This window comes from Haemaphysalis longicornis, unplaced genomic scaffold (assembly GCF_048455015.1).
Source record: "Haemaphysalis longicornis isolate Haplotype H1 unplaced genomic scaffold, Haemaphysalis longicornis Haplotype H1 scaffold_6, whole genome shotgun sequence".
In the NCBI taxonomy this organism is placed as follows: domain Eukaryota; kingdom Metazoa; phylum Arthropoda; class Arachnida; order Ixodida; family Ixodidae; genus Haemaphysalis; species Haemaphysalis longicornis.
This window is the reverse complement of record NW_027526407.1, coordinates 27,310,275-27,336,663: the sequence shown is the minus strand read 5'-3', so window position 1 is coordinate 27,336,663 and position 26,389 is coordinate 27,310,275. Positions and strand designations below refer to the sequence as shown.

The following is a 26,389-nucleotide window of genomic DNA, read 5'->3' as shown; positions in this document are numbered from 1 at the left end:
TTGAGTGCTCGATCCGTGCACCGAATTGATCGATCCGCGCACCGAACTGAACTTTCTGTGCACCGCAAGTGAGCGAAAGCACAGCTGGACATTCTTGAAGGAACGTTATCATGCTACGCCGTCACGGAGAACATTTGCGCGCGTGCGCATAGTGGCAATGCAAACTTTATTAACGTTTTATTTTTGTTGACTGCAAAGTTGCCCGCGTTCTTTACCAGTTCTTATTCCTTTTGTTCTTGTTGTCGAGTGCCGGAATGATTGTGCGCGTTTGCGGTTATAGCGCGCATCAGTGTTTTAGGTTGAGTTGTCTCGTTGTTCGTGGCGTTTACGCGCTCCGGAGACACGACCCAATTTCTTTTACCCGCACTTAGTGTTTTTTAGCATTTTTGGGGTGTTTCCGGTTTGCTAGAGTATTCCGTCCCTGTGGAACGGCTAGGGAATAGGTTGTGTTTGTAGTTTAGGCGAGAGAGAGTTCGGTTCAGCTGCAGAAATGGGAGGGGGCTCATTTGTGGTTATACCTAGCTCCTTCCACGTGTTTTTTGTTTGTTTGTTTGTTTGTTTATCCCGCTGTTATTGCGGAAGGAGAGTTGAAACGAGTGGCCCTTTTAAATTCTTTTCGGATTGACTGAACCAAGAGGCCCAGTAACCCTCTTAAAGGGGGGAGTTGTAAGGTCCACTTATGAGTTAGCGGCCAGGTGCCCGGGCTGCGCGTGAGAACGCGCCGCTCTGTCTGGCGACGTAGCACTGCCGACACTGCGCTGCAGCCACCGCTAATTCGTCGCGGCGTGCGCGGGAGACGGATTGTCTGGCCCTTCGCATTCCTCAAGGATAATCCCCCATTGAGAGGGCAGACGGCGGCGCCGGATTCCAGGAACGCCTGCCGGACCCGCTGGGATTACCGGCGTGTCTCTATTGTTGTCGCGCCCTGGTCAGCATGACGCACTGTCGCCGTCTTTCGTTTTCGCCCCGCGGGGTCGCTCGAACTTGCTCGTCTACGAGCGTGCCGTTGACCCGAAGGTGGCGGCGCCTCAATGAATTTTCCGTGGCGTGCTGAGTGACAGCTGTCTACGTGTATTTGGGCACGCCCATACGCGTGTACGAACGCTACAGGGGCGTTCCCGAGAGAGTGTGATGTCGAGGTTATATAAGACCCAACTTGGCCGTTGGAAATCGTTCTTGTCTGAGCGCTGAGCTGGCAGTTCCCGGCGAGACAAGGAGTCTCGACCGTTAACGCTAGGTTGGGATTTGTGAGCCCCCTAGTCGAGGTTAAGATCGCGTCGGAGGTTAAGGGTGCAGCGCCGCACCGGGCAACTAGACGGATCTTGCGGCGAGACAGGGTCTCGGCCGTTGTTTCTCGAGCGGTTTGTGTACGCTCCGAGAATAGGAAGAGTTAGACGAAGTTGAGGAGCTCGAGTGATTTGTGCGCACTCGGAGCTAGCGTCTAGCTGAAGTTTGCAGTTTTTCTTTTATTATTCATGTACCCAGTTTTCCCACTGTAAATAGCTGTACATAAATTCCGTTTCACTTAATCAACTTCAACGCCTCGAGTTCGTCAATTCGACCGCCATCTTCAAGAACTTCAACACCATCGCCCAGCCAGCCTCCTGCCAAATCAACCGGAGTCCGGGCGATTGGGTTCCTGATCGACACCGGACTTCGGGGAAACGATCTTCACTATGTGCTTGTACTAATGTCAACAATATTATCGTCCTAATACATCAGCAACCCACAAACACGGCCCCCCGTGAGCTGGTGGCGCGGGTAGCCCTTATATAGGTTTATAGCCCCTATATAGGCGCGGGTAGCCCCTATGCGTATATAGCAGCACGCGTATATAGAAACCACGGTATACCGTCAAACCCAATTATAACAAACCCGGATAGAGCGAAGTACGCTATATATCGAACAAAAGCAAATCTGGTACGAAAATGCATGCGAAGCATATTCCTTATAACGAAGTTCACATCGGATATATCGAACTCGGCGCGCCTACAATTTCCACCGAAATGCGTGGTCTCGAACCGGCAATTGAGGTGGTGATTGGCCATGATTGAGATGTTGAGCCTCGCATAGGCCGACGTGACGCCCGACACCTTCCATAACTGTTTCCGATGCACGGGATTCACGACGGAGCCGATTCAGCCAGCGAGTCCGGACCAAGACGGCATCATCGGCGAACTGCGCGAAGAGCTGGCCAACGTTCCAGATGCTGCGCCGAAAGGAGTGTCCTCAGAGGATTTCCTGAGTGTTGACGACGATGTTGTCGTCACCGTGAGCCCCTCGAGCGCATACACCGTCGCCGATGTCATGGCAGCTGGTGCTGCTGAAAGCACAAAAAGGACTGAGGATGTCACAATAACGTAAAGACGCCCGACGTAGGACATGTGCTCTCGCCAGCCGTGCTGTGCTTTCGCCAGCCGCTGTTCTCCGCCAATATTGCTTCGATATTGAAGGACACGGACTTGAACTGGTGCAAGCGATGTCTCGTGTAGAGAATGCGGTGCCAGTTGGTGCCTCCAAAACGAAAGTGAAAAGAAAAATCACCCCTTTCTTGCGAAGTAGGCCGTTAAGGCGGAAAGTAGCTTCATCGCATGCAATAAATGGATTGTTTTGTGTAAGGTAATGGCATACTTTATGTGTTCGTTTCGTTATGTGGGAATGACAGGGGGAGGGGGGGGGGGATGTCCCGCGTATTGCGAACTCGTGATGAAAAAAATTCGTTATAGACGGGTTCGGCTGTGGTGTTTGCGAAGGACGTAAGCACCGGCAGCACCACCGTACGAAAAGCCGTTTATTCTAGACAACACATCGAATGTATACATAAAGAACAGACGCGCCCCCTGGGGGTGAAAGAACATAAAAGTAAACCGAAACTGAATATAACATCGGCTATATCGAATTATTGGATATATCGAACTAATCGCGGCGCATATTAAAGTCCGCAATAACCAGGTTTGACTGTACTCTTGTGCACTTGTCCCTCAGAGCGAAACAGAGTCGAGTGACGTCACTTTTTGGTCACGTGACTTGAGGAATTTCCTTTCTACTTCTCGCCATTTCGTGACGAAGGCGACGCTGCTTTACTCATGCCACGTGTTATAAGAACGCCCACGACGAACCAACGTCGAAAACTGGGTGTATTGGGGCCCCGGGAATAAAATAAATACGAACAACGGAGAGCGCAGCCTCGGACGCATGTTGCACCGTCTGGCTGCATTTGGTCAGTAAACTGCGCGCATGCGCACTTCTTCGAGAGCGTCTGAGAGTGTGGCCTACATTTATGGGAAATGCTTGATCAAGAAGCGACGCCGGTCGATATATTTTGAGGCACCTCTTCGCGCTGCGTCGCCACTGAGCAGAATGATCGTTTATTCCTTTATTAATTATCTCTCACATCTCATGTGACCAGTGCATACGGCCAGTGATGACAGGCGTTGGGTGATGCGTGTATTAAACCCCGACAGTCGCCGCCGGCCTCTTCACTTGTACCACTCCGCCTCCCGCTTGGCCTGTAGAAACAAAAAAACAAAAAATATAGCCCTGGCAGATGAAAAGCGACAAGGAAAAAATGCCCGAACGACACAGAGCTCAGCTATATGCCGTGGGGCGTAGCAGCCGACCAAGGAAACAAACGAATCTAGGTACTACTGTAAGTGCTTGGGCTCTGTCATGCCGAGTTCTAAAAGAACAGTAGTCCCCGGTTCAGCATAAAGCAGCAACTGCAAAGCTTTCTTGCGGAATAACAATTTCTTTGCTCGCATGAGGCGAGAACAAACGGGGAGAAACGCTCTTTGACACGGCACTGCAGTGTCGTGCACGCTTTCGAGGTGTTTCTGATAGACACCAACAAACTCCTTGAAGCCACGTCGGCAGCCCTTTCGGAGTCACGATAAAGTGCGAAAATGCTGCGTTTCAGCGTTTATGGTGAGCACCAAAATACTCCGCCTTGTGCTTGGAAACCCTTGAGGAGTCGCGTAATGGCAAGTCGGTATAGTTGGCTGACATTTATGGTGAATCTCAATCAACTAGGCCACATTAGCTTTTTGGCATGGTTGTTTTGGCATTGTTAGGCGAGTTCATCGGGCGGTTGCCGTGCATGCCTCTGAACGACGACGGGCCTGCGCAAGCAGCTCAGTTCGCGCCCGTTGCGCCGACATTCATGGGGCTGAGCAGCGCCAGAAAGTGGGCTATGCGCTGCAGAGGGGCAGACCGTAGGAGAACTGCGCAGCAGTACGATGAGCCGGCACCCTTCACGCTGTAATCGGAGTTTCATCATCATCATCATCATCATCATTATTGTAATCGTCGTCGTCGTCACGATTACGGTGATATAAAACTGCAATTAGAGCGCGAAAGCCACCGGCTTATCGCACACCCACTTTCAAAGATTTGGAGGAGACAAAAATACTGCTCATGTGTAGAAACTTCTTTCCGGAGAGCGCTGTCTAAGCATAATTCGCGTCGAATGACGCGTTGATTCCATTGGCGCGCTATGTAGTTGGCATGGCTTCGCGGGGGCCCACGACGGTACACACACTCACGTACGTGCTCCTCCTGCGCGGGCGTGAAGTCGTTCCTCATGCAGAGCTTGCGGCGGATCTCGTCGGGGGTCTTGCCCCGCATCATGTTGGCGACCGCCTTGCAGCCGGCGTCCATCAGGGCGCCGATGTCCAGGTAGTCGGCAGCCTGCACGCACGCCACGCACCGCCTTCTGAGCACGCGCACGCTCCTCTTGGCTCGCACAACGTCCGCTGCCACGTTGCTCCTTCTATTCCGGTCAGCTTATCCTCTGCTAGCGCGCCAGCGCGCTTCTGCTATCGCGTGCTTTGGCTTCCACGCACGCGGCGCAAATTAAGTGCAGTCTGCTGACACCGTGTACAGTGACACCTAACGGACAAACAAACGGCACAGGCCGCGGTACACTCCTCGGTTCGGGAGTCCGGTGGAGGGGCTGGGGAGCATAGGAATCGCACAGCGTGTTCCCCAGTTCTGGGTCGGGTGCAGTGCCCACAATGACGCGCACTGTGCAACCATGCTGGCAACGTTCCCCGGGGCATAAACGGCATTCCCTCGCAAAAGCGAGATTGGCCCTCCTGGCGCTAAACGGCTGAAACCTCCCTTTAGCCTTCGACCTGCAGAGGCAAAAACAGGCGGATGAATGAACAGCTACGACCCCGGGCAGTACACCCCACAGGAGTTTGGGGGCGCCCTGGTTCCGCCTTTTAGGTCGCAAGCTGCAAGCGCACTGCATGCTCTCGAACAACGAGTGTCCACGCAACCCCGGACATGGACGACGTCACCGGGCGACCACGAAGGCCAAAGAGGCGACCCATCCCTTTCCTTTTGGCTACCGCAGCTTACAAAAAGACCAGAAAACCTGTCCCCCATGCAGGCTCGAGAGAACCAGTCGAGTAGGGGCGCGTGTTTCGCACCAGTGGCAAGAACACCCGCCTCGCCATGGTGCGTGGGCAGCACTGACGTCCGGGTGCGGACTATACCAAGCGGTGCGCTCTCGGTGACCCCGTGGAGTGCGGGCGCAGCCGTTGCGGCGAGTCTCGCTCTCTCAGATCACCTATAGTGCTTTAAGAGAATCCATAGTGAATGCAGAATCTCCGTTAAGAAACTCCTCCCCAACAAACGCTATCGAGTCTCGTATCTTAAAGTCTTCTGCAACGTTTTTCGCTATCATGCTGACCATTTTGTTCCAAAAATAAATGCGGACGGTAGCAACCTTAACCAACATCAACTATTACGTCTCTGGTAGTGCATTGCGTGGCTCACAATGTTCCCTCCGGGCGAATCCCCCCAACCAAGGCACCAGATGAGTCGCAGGAAATGCTGCAGGCTCAACCAGGTCAACGGGAGGCCCTAATTATCCGCCTGTATAGCTCGCTATCTGGAGAATTAGTCTTATTATCTGAAGGTCGTCGAGTTCGAACCGCTCCCAGACATGGGGCAGTGAGGGCCCTGGTCCCTAGCACGAATGTTACAGGCTAACAGGTGCTTAGTGTCCAGAATACCCGCCCTGGTGACTCGTCAGTCTGGTGACCTGCGCGAGTTCTGTTCTCAGCGGAAGCGGGCGGCCTGCTTTCGGAGACGGCATGTCTGCCCTCGAAACAGGAAAATTTCCGCCTATCTGACTGTCCCGTGATCCAACCGCCCGGCCAGAAAACAGTTTGAAAGAACGCATACAAGCGTAAAGTTGTAAAGGACTAAAGCTGCTGACATATGCATGGCTCACACATGTCCTCAGTATACAGAGCGAAGCAAACCTCGGGCATATTCGAAACAAAACGTGAGTAGATAACCGGGGGCGCCATGGAGCGCGCTTTTAATTAAGCGTACGCGTCGGATTGGTTTTCCCGGCAGCAAACTTGAACAAGGCGTTGAAGGAAGCCGAGATAAAAGCTGGCCCGGAGCAAAACAGCTCGCTCCTGCTTGTCTCACAAGAGCGAATTCCTCCGACCCACGTTTGGTGTCACGACTGCTTTCCAACTGTCCCGGCCAAAGGCACTAACAGCTCCGGCGCTGCATTGAGCCTTGCCTTAAATTCGCGGGTAAACGGAGGGCATCCTTCCCATCTTCACACCTGTATACCCGACTGTTGATTCTGGTGAAGCTGCACTGACTTTTGCGGGCCGCCCTCCTCCTCCTCCTCATGCATGCACGGGCCGTGGCAGCAGCCGAAGGAGCCCACCTTGATGATCTGGAAGAGCGTGTCCTGGTCGACGCTGAAGAAGTGCGTGTCCCAGGGGGAGGCGAGCAGGTGGCGGCTGGCGGGCACCCCGGCCGCCTCCTCCTCGGCGATGAGCCGCAGCTCGTGCTTGTGGTACGTCAGCCACTGCAGCACCTTCTGCAGCACGGCCGCGCTCACCGTCACCAGGGGAACCACCTCGTCGTCCGCCTCCGCCGCCGCAGGGCACGCCCTGCTCAGCCCTGCACACAGCCACTGGATCTCTAGCCCTGCAGCGCCAGCATCGCCCTCGCAGTTGCCCCGCGCCGCAGCCAGGGACTCATGACAGCGCGCCGGGGGTCAACGATTGTGCACACATGCGCTTAACTGAGCCTAGGCTGCGGCATATGCCTCGTCTTTCGTAAGAACGAGAACACGTTCTCTGAACAGCTGTTCATTCTAACGCCGAGGCGTTATGGAATAGTGTGCAACAGCTGGAGCACTACTGCGCACGAACTTAATTTTCCCCCAAAAATGTGTAACTAATGTATAACACCACCGCTCGCCCTACATAAATAAGGTGGCATGCAGGGGACAACATCATACACATGCATGCACACACCTACATACATGCATACATCCTTAGGTTGACAACAGCGCTACTGTTGTGATCAGAATGCTTCAAATCAAAGGAACTGTTATCGCTAATGAACGGGGGCGTCTGCCTGACTGCCCGCCAGCCCGCTTGCCCGTTCGTCCTCTGAATCAACCGCGAAAGCGAAACATTTCCAAGCGACTTAATCCGGTAGCATACCTCATACTTCCCAACATCGTTCAGAAAAAGAAAACATCAGGGACATTCGAAGCAAAGCATAATTACAAAAAGTGTTCTCTTAATTAAAAATACCGGTGGGCAAACGAGTTGAAAACAATATTTTAGCCACAGAATACAAAGTGCTCGCGATGGAGCACCAAGCGCGTGGCTCGAGCGCTAAGCGGAATAGTTCACGGGAAAAACTGAATTCCGCAAATCTTCATTGCGTTTATACTGGAAGGACTAAGACGGGCTAGGGGAACAGCGTGAGAGGCAGGGTAGCACGCCACGTAACCGCCTGTCGCCTTTCAACGACATTCGCAGCGAAGTGAAGCGAACGGTCACGCGGACAAGTTATAATTGGATGACCAATCGTCTGGTATACCTCGCACGGCGCCTGCTTCTCTCGTACTTCTCCTGTAGCGAAACTTGGCTACTACAGTTGTATGGGTATGGCATCTGCTACAGTTAACCTAAAAACGTCCCATGAAAACCAGCCTATAGTACTCGTCAGGCAAAATGAGCGTGAAGTAACCACCAACTTATCCAGTATTTGACAGAATCGGTGTTCACATCGCCCGAGGTATTATGCGAGCGCAACGTGTACCGGAGAAGGTTGCCATGTATCGGCCCAATATTTCCGCTTCTTGCGCGTTCATGACCGTTTAGCCCCGCCCCTTAATTCCCTCATTCGAATCTCCTGGCTGCGTCTGTGGCCTCTGCGTTTAATCCACTTTGCAGTTCTCACTGCGTTCCAAGGTCGTAGCAGTGGTACGCATTCAGCCCTCGAAAATCCTGCTTAAAAGGCGCGCGATAAACGCTGCTAGCACGTCCATGCAGAACAATGACGTCACGAATTCAGCCGCGCGCGTAAAACAAAACCAAAGGAAGACAAAATGTGGGGCCCCTAAGTTAGGGAAAAACGACATATAGGGAAATTCCGTCAGATTAGTGCTCGCTTTCGAGGGGTGAAGTTTTGTAGCGTTCCGTTCGGATACTACTGCGAGTTCTTCGGTGAGTTTTGTCAGACATTTCACCCGCCTTCTGTTTCTATTAAACTGGAGAGTCTCAGCTGCATGACTGCTCAGGGGATTGCGAGATGAGCGGCCTGCGAGTGTATCGACTCGGTAGAACAAATCTTGTCGGCGCAATCGCAGTTGTTCTGTGTCTGTACCAGCGGCCTGTATACGGAACCGTTATACTATGTATACGTGTAGACTTTCCGATGCCCTTTCTTTCTTTCTTTTTGTTTGTTTTTGCTGGATTCCGCGAAGTATAGAGTCGGGGATGAGCTCCGGGGTGAGGCGGCGGCCTCCCTGCATCGGTGGTTTTCCCGCCAATTCGCCGACGCCCTCGCGAGTCCCGCAAACTGTTCCATTGATGTTTGTGTGGGCAGAGACTTCTGCCCACAGAACCTCGTCACAGAACCGCCAGGGCGGGCGCTGCGACGCACGAGCTGTGCGGGGCTTGCAGCGAAGTCGCCCACCGTCGTCCGAGGCAGGAGAGCGATGTTCTGCCGACATGGCGGCGCTCCATTCTGGTATACCCACTCGTGTGTGAACGGTAGCGGCCGCTCGGTTCGCGAACGCCGTGCGTATGGCACGGGTCGGAGTTGCTAGTTTAGTCCAGCGTTCTGAGTTTGACCAGTGGTTTTCACACACTCGTGGGGCTTGTAAGTTCTGCACGTTAGCTTTGCGCCGACAGCACCGTGTTGCGGTGAGAAGGCGAGCGGCCATTTTGTGGAATCGTCCGCCTTGGGAAGAAGGGGAGAGGGGGCCGATCCGCCTCTGCGGTTTGCCAAGAGACCTAGCGTTAACTTCAACCGAAATTTCGTCGAATGGTTCGGAAAAAGAATGAAAAGCTTCTCTCTTATTCGTCGTCTGCGTGTTGCTGCCGAGCGGGTGAGACGCATCTGAAATCGAGTTGCCAGGAACTCCGCGTATCGGCTTTTGTATTTTTGTCGTAAATGAACGAGTGTGGAAAAGTAGAACGGGAAAAGGCATCGTGATTTTGTTAGTTCATTTTCGTTCCCTTAGTTTTTATTCGTTTGTTCTTCGACTCAAAATCAACGCTGTAAATATTCCGGCACTTCTGCATTTTTGTGCAGACGGTTGGTACTCCTGGGTACTCAGCAAAGAATTGCTTGCGCGTTCAGTTTAAACTTGTGCCCTAAAAGTTATTTTCCGACTTCAATTTAGATTTTAGAGTTTTAAGTGCACTTTTTTTTTCTTTTCTTTTTTTCTTCGCAGCTTCGAGCCCCGTCGGCGGCTTCGGGCTACGGGCGTAATCGCATCTCACCACATCAAGTCGGCAGTGCTGGCTGATCTGATGGCCGCTCCGAATCCGCCTGGGTGCCAGAAAACTTCCGGTGATTTCTCTCAAGGTCTCACGTGAATCGCTGCGCGGGAAACGTCTCGGAAAAACGGGCCGGACAGCCAATCACGCGAGACCGCGTGAGAAATCAACCCCTCCGAAAGTCTTCCGCTGCCCAGTTTATTTGGTGTTCGCACGGTGTAGTGGAGTTCGGATTGTGTGCTTCTACTGCCCTTGCGCTGACGGCTTGGGAACTTCAGCGGTCGCTTCGCCAGTGAGTTAGGGACATGTGTGTCGTGTTTAGCGACTGGCGAACTTGTGATCCCGCGTGAGCAATTCCGAACGTTTCGTGACCCGAGCCGGCGTGCCGAGGCTGGACGCGGGCCGTGGATGATGCACTTTCGTCAAACTTCCGCCGTGCGTCGGATCGCCGAACCGTAAGTGAAGTCGCCTGAGTTTTAGCCTGCGTTTTCTTCTTGCTTGTTTTCGCGTTACGGAGCCAAATGTTGCGCGCTATTGGTCAATATTAGTTTAAAAAACAAAAATAGCATGGGACAGGTAATGACACTGTGGCGAAACATCGCGCCCTATCAAAGACACAAAATCAAACAGGACGAGCGCTGACTATCAGTTTCCATAGGTCGGCAGGCTCACTATCGAGCGGCTCACGAACGGCTCTTGCGGCAAGAGCGCGCGCCGCTCGCTGGGATGGTTGTTAATGGCGTGACTGCTTTTAGCTTCGGAAATATGTCGTAGCTGAGCCCCTGCTATGGGGCACCCTAGAATTAATTCTCTGGTGGCGGGTTAATTTAGGAATATGCTTTGAATGACATTCTGACGCCGTAATGCACGTATACTGTTCGGTCTCACGACTCATGGTTGGTCTACTGCACACACTCGCGTGCAAGGAGAGACGAGTGAGGGCGACTAGTGAGCGGGAATGTGAGTGGGTGCGTGACGAAAAATACATTTTTCTGTGTGAGTGTGAGTGAGTGGCGCCCGCTTTTTCCGAGGTCAGCTGCTGAAATTTATCGATAAAAAACACACGAAGTTACGCCAATTTATTACACCGATTTTTGCACGAAGTAGAGTGGTCCTTTCCTGATTGCTAGTTGAATGTACACGCACGCGCGTTTTTTCTTTCAGTTATTCAGGTTTGAATTTATGGCGTTAATGCGTGCGCATGTGCACGCGGTTGTAATGAATTTTTTGCTATGGAAATGTATGCCTTATTTCACCGAGTGTCGGTTAATAGTCGGCGCGTGCCCTGTTTGATTCCTCCCTGTGTCTTGGTTAATTGCCGCCCCGTTCCGCCAGTGTTGGACCACCCGCTCGCCGACTGTCCATCCTTCCACAGGTTTAATTGGGCTGCGTGTCGACGAATTAAGGCCATATACATAACAGTCAGTACTTGTTTGGTTCGTGATTTGTTTGAGGCAAAAACAAGTTTAGACAGAGGGCACACAAGCGCTCTTCCGGTACATCCCTTGCGCGTCCTGTGTCTATGTTTCGCACTCAGTTTAAGAGAACCCGCAAGCGTGTCGATTTTACACTCTTTAGCGTGGAAAGTGTTTCGACCAGCGTTAATCCTGTATACGTCAAACCGATCCAGCTCATTGGGTACAAAGGTACGCGTTTCGTCTTCGGTTCATTCGATCATTCACGCAATTCAACCAAATCACAGCCGCTTTTCCAGATTCGGATTCAGCTTCCTCGTGACACACCTCCAGCGAATGGGAACTTGCCCGCTGTGTGCATTCAACAAGCTCGCACGGAGATATGCCGGACATCCCTCAAGGGCCGGCCGACCGATTTTTGTGGAGTGTACGCTCTCTATTCCGAAGTAAAGGCACCCCAAACCAAAATGGTGTTCCTGATACTTCAGTAAGACGTGTTGCTGGGCGAGTTGGTTCATATTACAGAAATAAGATTTTGCGCAACGAACGACACGGATGGTGAAAAGGACGGGACGGGCGCTTGCTGATAGAATGTTCCTGATAGAACGTTCGGCGGGAATTTTGAGATCTATAGCTGCCAGAACGAATGCATGGAAACCACGACACTGAGCTGCGCGGCGGCACACTTTTAACGCCACGTTTGACGAAAAGAGGCATGTAAAAACTGCGCCCCGCTAAGTGTTCTTTCCTATTCCTTTACGCGGTTTGTGAATCGCGCATTGAAACCGAAACGGAACTGTCTGTCAGATAGGAGAAAGTTTAGTGCGAAATCGGAATTATTTCCGCCAAATAATTTAGAGTACATTTTGAGGTTAACCCACTGCATAATTCGGTGGCTTTTATATGAGCTAGAGAACACGCACTTTGCAGAAAGCGGTTCGTTTAAGACATAAGCAACGCCGGTTTTTTATCGCTGTGGGTAACGTGAAATGGACGCACAAAGAAATAGGATGTCTGATGAAGGTGGACGCTTATAAGCCTATATAGTACACCGAAGGTGGACGCCTATATAGTATAGCCGATACCATAACAGAAGGTGAAGATATCTGGGGTCACTGCCCTCCCAACGGAAGCTTGGTAATCTGGGGCTGCGCTTCCGGGGGACATTGCGCACATGTATGGCCGCGGCGCTGTGGCTAACGAAAAGTATGCGCGCTTCGTACCCGGCACAGGGTCCAGACTCCACCGCTTTGGCAAGTTGTGACCAGGCTGGTTTAGGAAGGCGCCGAATTTTCGATTCTCTCGATGTGCTGGTGTCGAGAGCTCCGCTTGGCACAGGAGCCGTCTGAAGGAGCGTTCTTTTGTGCTCTGTGAGCCGCAGCGGCATTGGTAGAACAGCAGCACGTTTATTCTCCGCCGAGGTGCAAAATTTGTTAGCAAAGATTCGCCGGTGCTTGTATGAATGTTAAGATTTTCGCGTAAGCCCTGGCCTAGCTGTCTAGTCGTTCTTGGTGCAGACGTCTGCCAAGACGCAGGTTTATTCGTTGAGGTGAACAGAAAAGCCGTTTATTCCAGTCCTTAATCTTATTGTTTGAAAACAGTCATGCTGGAACGAGTGGCCCCCGCATCCTCTTCGCTTTTGAAGGGTCAAGCTGCGCAGGTCCAGGGAACTAGTGCGGGTGAGATAGAGTCATAGCCGGATACAGTTCTCCTCCAGGGAACAAGCCAGGATGTCCCGAGGGAACTTGACACTGCTGTCACGCGCTTCCTTCGAGTCAGTGCCTGCGGTGGCGAATGACATTGCAATGCCGCATAAACGTGCTTACCACCTCACTTGGGGCTTGACCAGTCGCAGTATTGCGCGCTTCTTTTCACGCTGGTAGAAACCGGGCGTAACCGCCGCGCAGTAGTAGTAAGTGGAGTTCTTCAGCATTCCCTTGCCAGTGCTCCAGGCTTCTTCGCAGAGCTCACCTCACCGGCATGGCGGATGGCGCGGTTTACCGAAACGAACCGCGTGTTCTTCCTTCTGAACTGTGTTCTTCCTTCGATGCGATCTATCCGTCCGTCCATCCGTGTCTGCCCCTGCCTCCGTACTGAGGGGATTAAAAGAAATACGAACGGAGCACACAGCCTCCGACGCATGCCGCATCTTCTGGCTGCACTGTCAGTAAACTGCGCGCATGCGTAGTTCTTTCAGACCGTTTGAGAGTGTGGCCTGCTATTAGGGGAAATGCTTGATAAAGAAGCGACCCCGGTCATTCCTTTTGAGGTGTCTTTCATGCTCTGTCGCCACTGAGGATCCTGTTATTACTCAATAACAGGATCCTGAGGATCCTGTTATTACACAAGAACGGCACCACCTCATGTAGTGTATCACTCCGGCAAAGCGCCGGACCCGTGACGTCAGTGCGCGCGCATTTTGAAAGGTGTTTGCTATGAATGCGTGATATCGTCTGCCTTGCCTCACGCAGTTTGTTCGTCGTCACTGGAGTCGTTTATAAGCATATTAAGTCCAAAAAATCACGGGAACGGCTCACGCCATGTTCAAAATATTTCCAGTAACGCCCTACTTGCGCCGAGCGGAGAAACATCCGGCTACGGTGATAAGGCACAGCGGCAACTTCCTGTGCCGTTCTTAAGTTGTCACCGAGTATACTAAATTCGGAGCCAAGCGCGCAGCAGGCTGATTGCAGCCAGCATGATGCCCTTCAACGATCATCCTGCTCAGTGGCGACGCAACGCGAAGAGGTGCCTCAAAATAAACGACAAGCGTCGCTTCTTGATCAAGCATGTCCCGTAAGTATCGGCAACACTGGCAAACGCTCTTGAAGAAGTGCGCATGCGCGCAGTTTGCTGAATTTGCAGCCAGACGGCGCAGCACCAGCATGCGTCGGAGGCTGTGAGCTCCGTTGTCCGCATTTCTTTTAAGCGCCCCTGTACGTCTTTCTGTATGCAAGTCTGTGTGTCTTTCTGTTTGGGTGTGTGTCTGTCTGTTGTGCGTGTGTCCGTTCGCCTGTCTGTTTTATGCACTGGAACACGTAAAATCAGTTGTTCGAGTAGATCGCCGACGTTTTGTAGCTCACCCGTTGCCGATCACGTGCACTCAACGATCACTGACCAGTGAAGAGCGACCCACGAATTACCGATTCGCCAACGGTGACCCACTCGTGACAGACCAAATAAATAGTGCACAGCAATTCTGTTGCCCTTACGTTCACTTCTCTGGACACCAGTTTGGAATAATTGCAGGACATTCGGCTTTTCTTTCAGTGAAACCATGCAGTACGTGCGGTGAGCAAGTCTGTCTGCGGATAAACAATTTCTTTTCGCAGAGTAAGCTTTAAAGGGGTCCTGAAATACCTTCCGCCGATGCATAGATGTACATGTACCCAAATAAAGCAATGTATTTGCAATCTCCTCCCGCAAGAATTTTGTTAAAGCGATGAGTATTAGCTGAGAAATCGTAAATCAAAAACCGCGCATTATCGTCGCTCCGTGTTTCCTCCTCCTTTCGACTTACTCTCCGCTGTGGACGGCGCGCGAGCCTTGCCTCCCATGATGCTGCGCTCCGCAGCGGTGACGTACTTCCGCTATTGCGCTGCTCAGACTGTCGTCTGCTACGGGCAAGCTTTGTTGACACCGTGAATCCCTCACTCCGCTCAAGGCTGGAAAAGCGAACGAAAAATCTGGCCGCATGTATGCGGCGGCCTGGCCTTGCCCTTTCGCGGTGTACGTTGCTGGCGGCACATGACTTTTTATCGGCGGCGAACTCGCAGCCGCACGGGGAGGGTCGTGCGCTCGTTCCCTTGATGCACCGCGCACTGTTTATCCAAAAAGGCCCGTATCAGATGTGGCCCCACTGGTGCCGGGTCTTATTTTGTGGCGTTGGTAATTCCTGCCGGCGGCATGTGAAAAAGACATTTTAAGCCGATACTGAACCCGTGCACAAAACGCCAGTTCAGCTTGGGGCGACGCGTGGTGGAGAGCGGCAACGTTGGCAAAACATGCTCCGCCACGGCTCTGAGCTTTCTAGCGCTGGAGCGAGCACCATTTCTTTGACAATATCAAACATCGGTTGCCCTGGCAACAAGGCACACACCACTCTAGAAGTCAGTTTCGGTTGCGTGATCCCGGTTCAGCTTGGGGCGACACCTCGCGACATATGGGCACTGCAGGCATACTACTCACTCCCATTTGGAAGTGCGAGATGCGTTTGGCATTACAGGAGGCGATGGTGTGTGTGTTGTGGACGCCTTCGTTTCACGATGAAATGCGACGTTGTGCTTCTGCGGGTGTATAGTGCTTCCCATGGTCTGGATTATCTTTCTCGAGCGACGTACGACTCAACCTCGCATGGGGTATGTGCAGTGTGCGTGGCTAAAAGCCATGTCGGCTTGTGCGCCAGAGTTAAGTGACTTGCTGTTCGTCCCCGCAAAGCGCGCGCGAGGTGAGTTCCGAATTTACGACGGGCAGGAGGCAACCCATCCTCTGTCAATCGTGGTTCAGACTTTCAACGCATGTTGTGACGTTGTGTTCGTTAGAAACGCATCTCTGGATTGTTTGGAAGTTGAATAAAATGTATGCGTCAAACCCGGGCATTCGGCTCAGGGCGTTCTCTGCGATTGCACGAAAGAAGTGCCACGGGGCTTCAACGCTTTCTTTATGGAACGTACTCAGGTAACAGAATATCCATGTCGTGTTATGGCCGTGTGGCATTCAATACAAACGGTTAAGCGTTCGTTTTACACTTGTTTCGTTTGTCGTAAAATGCCCAAGCACTCCGGCACTCCGCTGGCAGATCAGCCGGCGAGCCGACACTGAGCAGACGACTCATCTCTTTGCCGGAAGTGCGTGAAAAAGCCGCCCAATAGCAGGATGTCTAGCTCATGACGAACATCTGGGAATCGATGATGTAGACATGTGAAGATGGCGGGGTCCAAAAACACGAAGGGAAGGGTGAGAAAAAAACGACAAACTTTGCAACAAAAGTGTGAGCTTTCCGCTGCGCGTAAAATAGTAATACTTGGCACAGAGGACGTTTACGACCCAATCTAACGGTTGCGCTAGTTCATTTAGTGTGCTCAAAATGCCTTTCAGGGCCCCTTTAAACACGGCGATCGTTCTCGCGAAGCCGAAAATTTTGTCCTGCTTGTCTGTATGCCTTGCCTGTCGATTCAGCTAGCCTTCCGGCCAAAAGTTCGAAGTATACTTAAGCAAGAGGTTCACATAGGCAAGACTTTGCCAAACATGTAAACAAACTTCACAGTTGTCAACATTGTTCAAGCAAACATGAGGCATATTTGAGTGAAAGCACCACTGCATAAATGGCATCTGCAGCGTCCATTAAATAAATATACATGGATACTTAGTTTTTCTGATCGGAAATAAAGAAATAAATACCCAAAAACACAAAACCCGGTCGCGCGCAAGCCTAGACCACGTGGCGGCATTGCAAGAAGTTCAACAGTGACGAAAGGTTCTAGCGATTATGGCGCGCGAGCAGTGTAATGCGGGAAAATGGAAGTGACTTGAGAAAACCTCCAGCGTGTTTATCGTTGTAGGAGCGAGACAGGAAGGGAAGAGCACGACATAGAAGGGAGCCATTCACGCGGCGGCACAAGACTTTTTTTTTTCAACGACATTTGCAGCATAGTAAGCAGATACGCAGCCCTTTTTTTTTTCTTCTTCTTGCATGTCGTTGCAATATTTTCCAGCGTTCAGGAACGTTGCAAAACGGTCACAGAGTATCGGAATGGCTTCTGGTAATGCCCGCAACACTGTACAGCAGAAAGAAGGCCCGATGATTTCTTTTTGTTCTTTGACAGTACTCTCTCGGTTGTCGGGCTCCAGCAGTTGGCTTGTTCTCTTAGTTTGAAGGTTGCTTGACGGGGAAGCCGACGGACTCCTCGAATTAGGAAGCTCGCAGCGTTCGCGCATCGCCCATGACCTTGCAAATCAGGCTGCACTTCCAGCAGAACAAGCGCACATAAAGGCCGCATGAAGCTTGTTCATGCGATTTCAAGCCTCGTACTACGATAAAGGAAATTGCGCAGAAGTAAGATGCATTGGAGGGGGGAAGCACGAAACGCCAAGCACGCAATTCGCTAGAGCAATGCGAGCGCGCCCCTGCAGTGGCGGAGCAGACGCGTCGCCCGAGGCCATGGGCATGACCCTGAACACTGCAGCTAGCTGTCTCCCTCCGGCGGTTCTCACCTTCCATCATGGTGCGCAGCGTTCCGGAGAACATGACCGTCTGCAGGTCCGCCTCGAAGATCTGGCCCTCGCTGCTCTGCAGCTTCATGGTGGCGCCGGCTCGCTGCACTGGGCCGCTCTCCCGCTGCGCCGTCGCGGTCTGCAGGGGAGACGGCACTCCGGCGGCGGCAGGGGGGCACGCCATGCGCTGCTCGGCCGCAGGCACTTAGCGTGGCCGGCTTCCCGCGCTGCCGTGGATCAGTGCGGCGACGATGATGATGCTTGGGTCAGATGATTGTCAGGGCGAGGAATTCCGAGCCGGCCACAGGGTATATATTGCCTGACTTCATTCAATGGAATCAATTTGCAGTACACATCATTATTACAGGCGCTAAATGGGCACGCCAGTGCCACGGGGAAGTCCGCCGTGTTCCTTATGCGGCGGTGCAGCGCCGGTGTCACAAACGACCGTGTAAACCGCCTTAAACCGTAAAATTTTCATGGGCAAATATTTCTTTTGAGTTTTGACGGCAGTCATCCCCAATTGATAAAAACGTACACGCACACACGTACTTTATTTTGACTACACTGATCTTAAAAGTGGGCCGTTTTTTTTTCTTCTAATTTTGGGGGCTGAACACGCCGAAGCCACACGTGGGCTATAAGGCGCGCCGTAGTGGAGCGCTGCTCCGGATTAATTTCGACCGCCTGGGGATCTCTAGCGTGCGCCGAAGGCTCGACACACGGGCGTTTTCGCTTTTCAGCTCCGCCAGAAAAGCAGCCACCACGGCCGGGATCGCGTTGCGGCCGTTACTCTGCCAGTTGGGGTTGTCGGGTTTTAGCGTCGCAGTGTGAACGGACGCAACTGTCTCCTCCTGCGAGCCGCTCGATCGCCAGTGGCGCTCCCTGCAGGACGGGACAGGCCGTGCACGTACTGCCACGTGCACACACTCGTGGCGAAATGCAGGCGGCGTGAGCGCCAAGCTTGGGCTGTGCGATGGCAGGCCGCGGGGTCCACGGAGGGAGGCACCATCCGCACTTGCGCTGCAAAGGAGCGCGCATTCATCGTTTGCTGCGTGTCGCTGCTGCGAAGTGCGGGCCAGTGCGGGCTGGATCATGCAAGTCGCCCGAAGATGAGGTGAGCCTCGGGTCGGAGGAAGTGCCACGAAATGTACGCCTCCGTTCCAAGCGTGTTCGACTCCCGAGTTAGAGAGCCGAGCCGAGACACGGAGGCTATAGCCTGCGCCTGGACAAGGAGCTGCAACCGCTGTTTGCTTTCTTTATTCTTATCTCCCCGCCTGTGGCAAAGCAGGCAGTGCATTTATACACGGCGGACTTTCCATGAGGCGCGTTTTTCACCACGCGGTGCGTGCGAGTTCACTTGAACCACTCCGTCTGTCGCCTCACCTGCGCGGAAAAGACGGTAGTGTCACTTGAACCACGCTGTAGGCAATGCAAAACTTCGAATGCGCGGCGGCCGTTTTTCGGGTGGAGACGGAAACTAGAATTCGGCGCACAATAAAGATACCGAGGTGGTAAACATTATTCGACCCCCCCCCCCCGCCCAAAAAACAAAAAAAGAAATGGCGCATCTTAGACAGGTGGAGAAACAGCAGGGCAGGCGGACCCTCTCCGTTCGTCGGAGACCCGGCTGTTGCACCTCACACGCATTTCTGAACTTGCCGGTGAGAGTTCTCCATGACTGGCAGGCCCGGATCGTTTTGTCCGCAGCCTTTCGCATATTTTCCAAAGTGGACCGCGTCAGCTCGCGCCAGAACCCGCGACAAACGGCTTCGCGAATTCGGCGTCTGTAGCGCGAGCTGCTGCCCACTTCAGGCGCGAACGCACGTGAACTGGCGGAGAGAAGAACACGAACGCTGGGCAGTGAATCTTCGACGCACGCTCACGTGTGCTCTGCTCTGGCAACCCTCGAGGGCGGAACTAACAGCTCTCCTGCTGAATATCAGAATCCCTATGCGTCCTGTGCTCGGCACACACCACTGCGCGGCCCATGCCCTAATTCTGAGAACGAGGGGCAACCTTCGCACACAAAGCGTAACGTGCTCCCTCCGTGGGTATGACGCGTGTTACGGTCAACACCACAGAAAACGGGTGGATCTTAGAGCCTCCTGAGGATGCGAGGGCGAAAATCTAGCCGCGCCTCTACCGCGCCCGTCACCACTTCACGGGACAGCCCCCCGCCCCGAGGAGCTTCGCACCAGTTGCTCCTGCGCCGGCGTCAACTCGCTCCTGAGGCGGGGCCGTCGCCGCATATCGTCGCTGGTCTGGCTTCGTATCAGGCTGGCGACCGTCTTGCACCCCGCCTTCGCCAGTTCCTTGATGTCCAGGTAGTCGGCTGCCTGCGGCGGGGGACGCAAGTAGAAGCGCCGCCCTCATTGTGGCCGCCACGGCATACCCGGAATGATTCAGTTTGCTCGTCACTGCTCACTTCGTTGCAAATGTCGACGAAAGAGAGCGTGTCGTCTGGCGCCCACTCTTTCCCGCCCACCTCTCATATGCTGTTCCTCTCCCGTCTCGCTCCTCCCAAGGTAAACGTGCTAGCGGTTTGCTCAAGTCAGTTTAAATTCAACGCGCGTTCCACTGCTCCACGCCGAATTCCTAGATGTCAGCGCTGCCGTACGGCAGAGACCAGAGACTGGACGTGCATCGAGGCACCGTAGTCACTCCACGTGCGTTCCAAGTGGAACGTGAAAACTATCAAGTCGAACCTTCCGTTACCGTTGCCGTTTGATTTTTAGATGCAGAGCATCTGATTCACTCGCCTTGTCCCTCCGGCGTCGTCGTCGGCGTTGTCCGCCCCCCCCCCCATTCTCCTCGCCGCGCCAGTTGCGCTCTCCGCCGCTCACCCCCTCTCTTCTCCGATAGCGAACACTCTCTCACAAGGGGCATTGAATTGGATTGGATTGGATTGGCTCGGATTAAAGTGGATTGTGTGGGATTGTGTTGCGTCATAGCCGCGGCAGACGCGCTGGGGCCGGCGCATGTGCAGTACTCTCTCTTCCGCGGTTTCCTCTCCTTCGGGCGCGCTGCGCATATAACCGGTGTGCCGTTCTCCGGCGAAGCAACATCCACGCTTGGCTCAAACACCTAGAGTCCACGCCGCTTTACAAGTACGCCAACGTCGTCATCGACTGGGACCGGCTTACGCAGTCCCCTCAACGTTATGCGCGCTATAAAACGCGGTCCCTTCGCCGCTCCGCCTATGCGTCGCATCTACACAGGGGTTCCCGCGAGGGGAGGTGGGAGTTTTTTAAAATACCGCTATGGGGAAACCGCAGGCGACCGCTTTTGTGTTTTCCTGGACGTCTCTTTATTAACTCAACCATCCGTTTATTCTTAAAAAAAGAAAGCACTGCGAATATCGCTTACATGTGTTGATGCCTTGCCCCAGATAAGCGTAATATTTTGTTTTGGCTCAACAATGTTGACAAGCGCGAGCATTGCCAGCGGATTTAGCCGTTTAGATGTGGCTGTAGATGTACGAACCTATTGCGCAGCATCTGCTTCACTTTGGCCGGGTGGCTGAATGGAGTGACAGACAGACCAAAATGTTCGCGTTCAAGTGGCCCAACAAAGACTATCGTCTTAAAGAATATTGGTCGCCATCCCGCCCCGAGAAAGTGGATGTCCAGCACAGCTCTTGTAATCCACTACTACAAATGGGGATGGAGAGGGTATGAAATGTTTCTCGTCGTCTCGGCGGGTTTGTCGCTTGCGCTCGGTCATATCGGCCCTCTTTTCTCCTATTGTTCCGCGCCGCCGCTATGACAGCCCGCATTGGTTGATATTTTCTTACACTGCGACGGTTCATGGACGCCGCCGGCCATTTAGTTTATGCGTGTTATTCGGTCAACTCTGGTAGGCCTAGCTTGTCCTCCCTGCTCTGCGGCTGCGCGCGACTGACGTCGTTCCGAGCATGAAACAACAAGCTAGATAACGTGCGTAACAGCGTTCCAGCAGCAGAAGTGTATCCAAAGACGCCATTTTGCTGCATCTTCAATGGTTTTGTAACAAACGACCCGGTCGAAGGCAACGGCGAGGCAGCAGGTGCGGCAATCTCGAAACACGGATGAACGACAAACCATGGCCGCCGTTGCTGACTTGCGTGCCTTATATAGTTGCGGTGCTCTAATACCTTATCTACCGACACTACGTTCGGCTTCTCTATATATAGCGGCGAAGGCTGAATCCTATAGCCTGACGCATGCGCTCGGCGCCTTGAAAATATCATCTGCAAGCATAATCTTTACCACGAGCACACGGTGGGGGGTCCCATTGTTCGCAGCGCCTTATCACCCGTAATGCGGTCTCGATGCTTGTTTCGTGGTTTCCCTAAACGAATACAGCGTATATACTGTATGCTCGATTAGCCTGACGCATGCGCTCAGCGTCCTCGGTGCCTCGGCGTTTTTGCCCACGGAGATCGTTTGTGCCCATGGCGATGAAGCCGTTGGGGTGTAAAGGTGTACAACTTTGCTTGAAAACAATGGGAGCAGCCTGCACTAGTGGTGCAAGGCTGGAGAAACAGCAGAGCTTAATTGGGGTCGACCTGGCCCCTCCCCACACGGATCCCAGGAGAGAGGGAGCAGCCGGACCCCGTGGCAGTGCAGAGAAGTCGTGGACGGCACTGTAAAGCAAAGACCAATAAACTATGCACAGTGTTCTTTTTTTATTCCGTACCAATCGTCGTCATTCCTTTCGACGTCGTTTTCCGACGCCCCAGCCGCGTCCTCTCGTAGCGCGCCCTCGCGTCGCGGTCGACCTCCACTTCGTCAGCTGGTCCGGTGGCCATCTCCACGCGTGGATTGTGAAGGGATGGCTTGACATATTCGTCGTCATCGTCTTCGGTGCGACGGAAGGAAACAAAGAAGGAAAGAACTTTATTGTCCGTAATGAAATGGAGTGCGTTAAGGGCCCGATGGGGTGGCTTCCTCTTCACGGGTTCCTTCCAGGGCCGCCTGGCCTCGCAGCTCATCTGTGGCGCGACGACGACGACGACGACAAAGGCGGGTGCTCCTCATGTGGCGTAGGTCCGCGCACAAGCCTGGACGACGCGCTCACGTGCGCTCGGGGTTTTCTGTCTACGCCGGACGGATTTGTGTCGGCCTAAACAGCCCTGCTCTTAAGAAATCAATTTCCAGTATTTACCATCGCAATTGAGAGGCGAAGGCTGAGGAGACTGCGGAGCTGGTGGTCTTCACTGGCCTTAACTTAGTTTTTCTTAGGCACGACCCTTTCTGAAGACGAATGTGGTTAAAAAGAGAAGCTTTCTCTATGCAAACTGAGTTGAATCAAAGTCTGCAACCCACCCTCCTATAGTCATAAATGTTAACTGCCAAAGTCCACTTTAATTTAGCCAGAGTGCAAAGCCAACGCCCGCGCTACGAACCCAAAGGAAAATGCCGTGCACCCCGAATGTGATGATAGCGCATTGGGATAGACATTCGTTTCATAACGCCAGGAACTCGGGTTCGATTCCGCGGGGCGCGTTCTCCTTTTAAGGCGCGGACCCCGACACCTGCTCGTGGGCTCCTTGCCTCCTCACACTTGGCACTCTCCCGCTCTCCGCTTAGCCGCGGGGAAGTTCTCCGTTAACGATCCCAACGGACAGAGCCCAAGCTTAAACAGCTCCGCGGTTGAAAAGCAACTGGATGCCGGTCCCAGAAGAAGAAAATAATGGTCCGCTCTCGGCTCTTTGAAGGCAATCAAAGTCGATTCGCCAGTCGATTCGCCAGTAACGCTCTTCGCCTCATTATACAAAACCCAAGAAATGGCCAAGCAGCGAACCTCGATTTCACGTTGCATGCAGTAACTTTTGCCTAACGTAATACTCGGTCGGAGTGAAACACTTCAATGTTTGCACAAGCGCAGTACTAGCATATTTCGTAAATGCGCGTAGCAGTGGCGAAGCAGCATGCCCAGTGGTCATAAAGTTCTGCAAGTGGAATGTTTACAGCTAGAAGGCGAGGTCACATCAGGCGGTACGCCTCAGATGATTTCGCATTATAACGGTAAGTAGCAATATAGCGCAGTAATTTGACGTTTTCGAGACGTCTTGCTCAAAAGCTGAGTTGACTCTTTTCCGTCTCCGTCTGTCCGTCCTCCCACCGTCAACAGCGTCGTTCCGTCGGAATCCCTGCCCATACCGAATCTCAGCATTGCGCAGCGATACTGTACCGCTCGATCGATGCTCGGAACGACGGAGAGGCCGGCCCAGCTGTACCTGGATGATGTGGAAGAGCGTGGCGAGGTCCACATCGAAGAACTCAGCGTCCCAGGAAGTCGTCTGCGCCGACGCTGCCGGCTGATGCAGGCCGCGCTTGTGGACCTCGACCCACTCGAGCACCCGCTCGAGGACGGCCGAGCTCACGTTCACCAGCGGAATGATCACGTCGTCCGAAACGGCGCCCGCGTTGTCCAGACCTGCGGCGGCGTGTTCCCCCGGATGCGAAAATTACATGCCCCAACTACTACAACACGGAATGTGTACTATACGCATCCATGCGTGCACGCATTCGGGCACACCGTATAACGTAGCTGCAGAATGAGCGCCCAGTCTCACACAAGCGCCCATTACTATTATTATTTGCAAAACTTGAGAACTGAGCCCAGGTGAAACATCCACGTCCCTGCGGCCGTTACGAGACGGCGAAAGCGGCGATGAGGCGGAAATGAGCCTCCTCGAGGTGGAAAGGGAATTCTACCGAAGGGGGCGAAGGTCATGCCGTGTCCTTGAAAGAAACACCGCAGGTAGCAGGGATGATGTTGAGGGACACGTCTTGATTGCAGTTCCTCTTTATAACAGCTCCCGCAGAGAGCTCTCTGCGGGAGCTATACAAATATAGAGGACCTCCAGTCTTGATGGACCGCGCACGCCACCTGCTCGCCGCGCGTTTCTTTGCTGCGACGTCGTACACCGACTAGGGTGAGAGAGAGAGAAACTTCCCTATTGAGAGCACTGATGTTCTCGCGGGAGTGGTGCCCTCTAGAGTTCCTGTATATGTTCCCTACGGGAGCGTATACAGAAACTCTAGTGCCCTCTTTACGGGTGGCTACAACCACTCTATCAACCAGCAGGAGCTGGCTGGCGAGATGCGAGCTCGACAGCGGCGTCTCCCACTGCTATGGGGGATGGGGAGGGGTGTGTAGGGGTGCTAGGATTGGATTTTGTTCGCACCCCAGGACGATGTGTCTGAGTGTTCCTGATTGTGTGCCTTCAGACTGAAGGGTAAGACACATGTCCGTCTTTGCAGCCGGTTTTCGGCTCCGGTAAACGTTCCGGAAACCGCTCCCCACCGCCGTTTGGTGGAATTGGACACACATGGTGCGCGGGCGCCGTCGACGCGTCGGGTCGCTCAGCTCCGCCCCGTTCCGTCGTGCGTGCATGCAGCCTTTGGCAGCCCGCACAGGGCCGCATTGACGCTTGACGGAGTTCGCCTGGGTGCCCCGCGATGCTCTTGATTTCCTCTCGTAGGAGATTATTGCTTTAAGTAATTGGGGCCAATTATATCCATTAATAGCGTAAATGGATATAATTGGCCAAGCGGAGTTTTGAGAAAAAAATGTACTACAAAAATAGAAAAAATAAATAATCACAACCGTGAAATTACTAAAAATATGTCATACATCTGCTCGAAAACGAAGACGTAACTTAAAAAAGTCGACAAAAGAACGTTGAAATTACGAAAAAAAAATTGCGGAGACGAGCCAGTCATGTAACGTACTGCAGTTCCACAACAATGCATAACTGGCGGATTTAATCGTTGTAATAGCGTAATGAAGGTAAATGGTAAAACACAATACCCCCCCCCCTTCCCCAAATACACAATATAACCATTTCGCAAAAATGAGGACGAAATTTAAAAAATGCTTCTTATACATGTCCTCTGTAAAACGAAGACTCAAATAAAAAAGCCCGGAAAAGAACGAGAACACGAATAAATAATCGCGCAAACGGACGAAACCAGCATGCGCCTGTCATCTGCGGAAAAACACACTATTGGTCAAGTGCTTAATCACTATAATGGTGTAATTTAGATCATTGGCGAAAAGAAACAAAATAAAAAATAAAAATAAAATACCCCAACGTATTAGGCTACTCATAGCCAAATCTGTATCTAAAAAACTCAATGAATACTAGCGGCGAATGCTACGCATTATTGACAATTATGTGGATTTGTGCAAATGCTTTTCTCATTCAATGTGGAAAGAATATGGCTTCGATGGTTGTTCCTTTCACATGAACTTTAATAAAACCACCGAATCAACCATGATAAAGGAAGCCTTCGCTGACTACACGGAGAAAAAAAAAACACTGCAATGCCGACACTTCTCAGAGATGTTTCTCTTAATTTTACTTTATGCAGCCTGGTCTTTTGCAGTTACAAGGCAAGCGAAAGCGATACGCAGTTGTTTTTTGATCCCATATATTTGGTTCTGCTCGTACCAGAGATATCAGAAGATCGTTTTCGGCGATGCGGACCGCCCTTGAGCTGCTCATGGCTGCGGCGCAGGAGAAAGCCACCTCGCGAAATCCAGGAGCGGAGGACACACCGAATTTGAAACCCGCGCGAAACGTCATGAATGACGCTTCCGCGCCTCGTGCTGTCATTGGCTGCCGCTCCCGGCCAGTTAATTGCCCACACGTTTGACGCGTGGCAGCGGCGGAAAATATCTAGCAGGTTTGACGCATGCGGAGAGCCGGTTTTGGGTGCCAGGCGGGGGCCATTCCGGCTACCGGAACGGGGAATCGCGTGCACAGACGCGTCCCTCTCCGCCCATGTGTCCCCCGCTTGATAAGGGACAGGGGGTGCATTCGCATTGGATGTGGGAACGTGTTGGATCGGAGTTGTCTGCTCGTTGCTTTTCCGTGAACTGTGGGTGGGGTAGCGGAGGTGTTCTGCGGCACGTCGTCAATGGTGCCAGCTCGGTGGTCTCCTCAGTGGCCTGGTCTATACAAAGCCCCGTTCCTCGAAGGAG

The 26,389-nt window shown here is 52.8% G+C and overlaps 1 protein-coding gene and 1 long non-coding RNA gene across 4 annotated transcripts in view; one reads left to right on the top strand and one right to left on the bottom strand.

Moving 5' to 3' along the window:
* Positions 1 to 2,982: 2,982 nt before the first annotated feature.
* LOC144142342 (S-phase kinase-associated protein 1-like) lies at positions 2,983 to 17,619 on the bottom strand. 2 transcript variants are annotated; one of them, XM_077673773.1, is made up of 4 exons: positions 17,411 to 17,619; positions 6,698 to 6,936; positions 4,542 to 4,686; positions 2,983 to 3,509 (listed from the first exon to the last, which is right to left on the bottom strand). In XM_077673773.1, exons 1-4 carry the CDS (start codon positions 17,592 to 17,594, stop codon positions 3,451 to 3,453), a joined length of 627 nt encoding a protein of 208 aa, XP_077529899.1. In that variant the 5' UTR covers positions 17,595 to 17,619; the 3' UTR covers positions 2,983 to 3,450. The 2 variants fall into 2 exon arrangements, with proteins under 2 accessions (XP_077529899.1, XP_077529900.1); XM_077673774.1 differs by having other exon boundaries at positions 4,546 to 4,686.
* LOC144142345 (uncharacterized) overlaps positions 6,959 to 26,389 on the top strand; it is a 72,596-nt gene continuing 53,165 nt past the window's right edge. Inside the window, exons 1-2 of one of the 2 annotated variants that reach the window (XR_013316955.1) lie at positions 6,959 to 8,501; positions 9,737 to 10,237. This is a non-coding gene — a long non-coding RNA (uncharacterized LOC144142345). The remainder of the gene's footprint in view (positions 8,502 to 9,736; positions 10,238 to 26,389) is intronic. The other variant, XR_013316954.1, reaches the window with a different exon arrangement.

Excerpts from the sequence above, each read along its gene's own strand:
- LOC144142342 (XM_077673773.1), bottom strand. The coding sequence starts at position 17,594 with ATGGCGTGCCCCCCTGCCGCCGCCGGAGTGCCGTCTCCCCTGCAGACC. Across the intron at positions 4,687-6,697 it reads CGCTCTTCCAGATCATCAAG|GCTGCCGACTACCTGGACAT; the intron begins GTGGGCTCCTTC and ends GCGTGCGTGCAG. Across the intron at positions 3,510-4,541 it reads CGCGCAGGAGGAGCACGTAC|GCCAAGCGGGAGGCGGAGTG; the intron begins GTGAGTGTGTGT and ends TTGTTTCTACAG.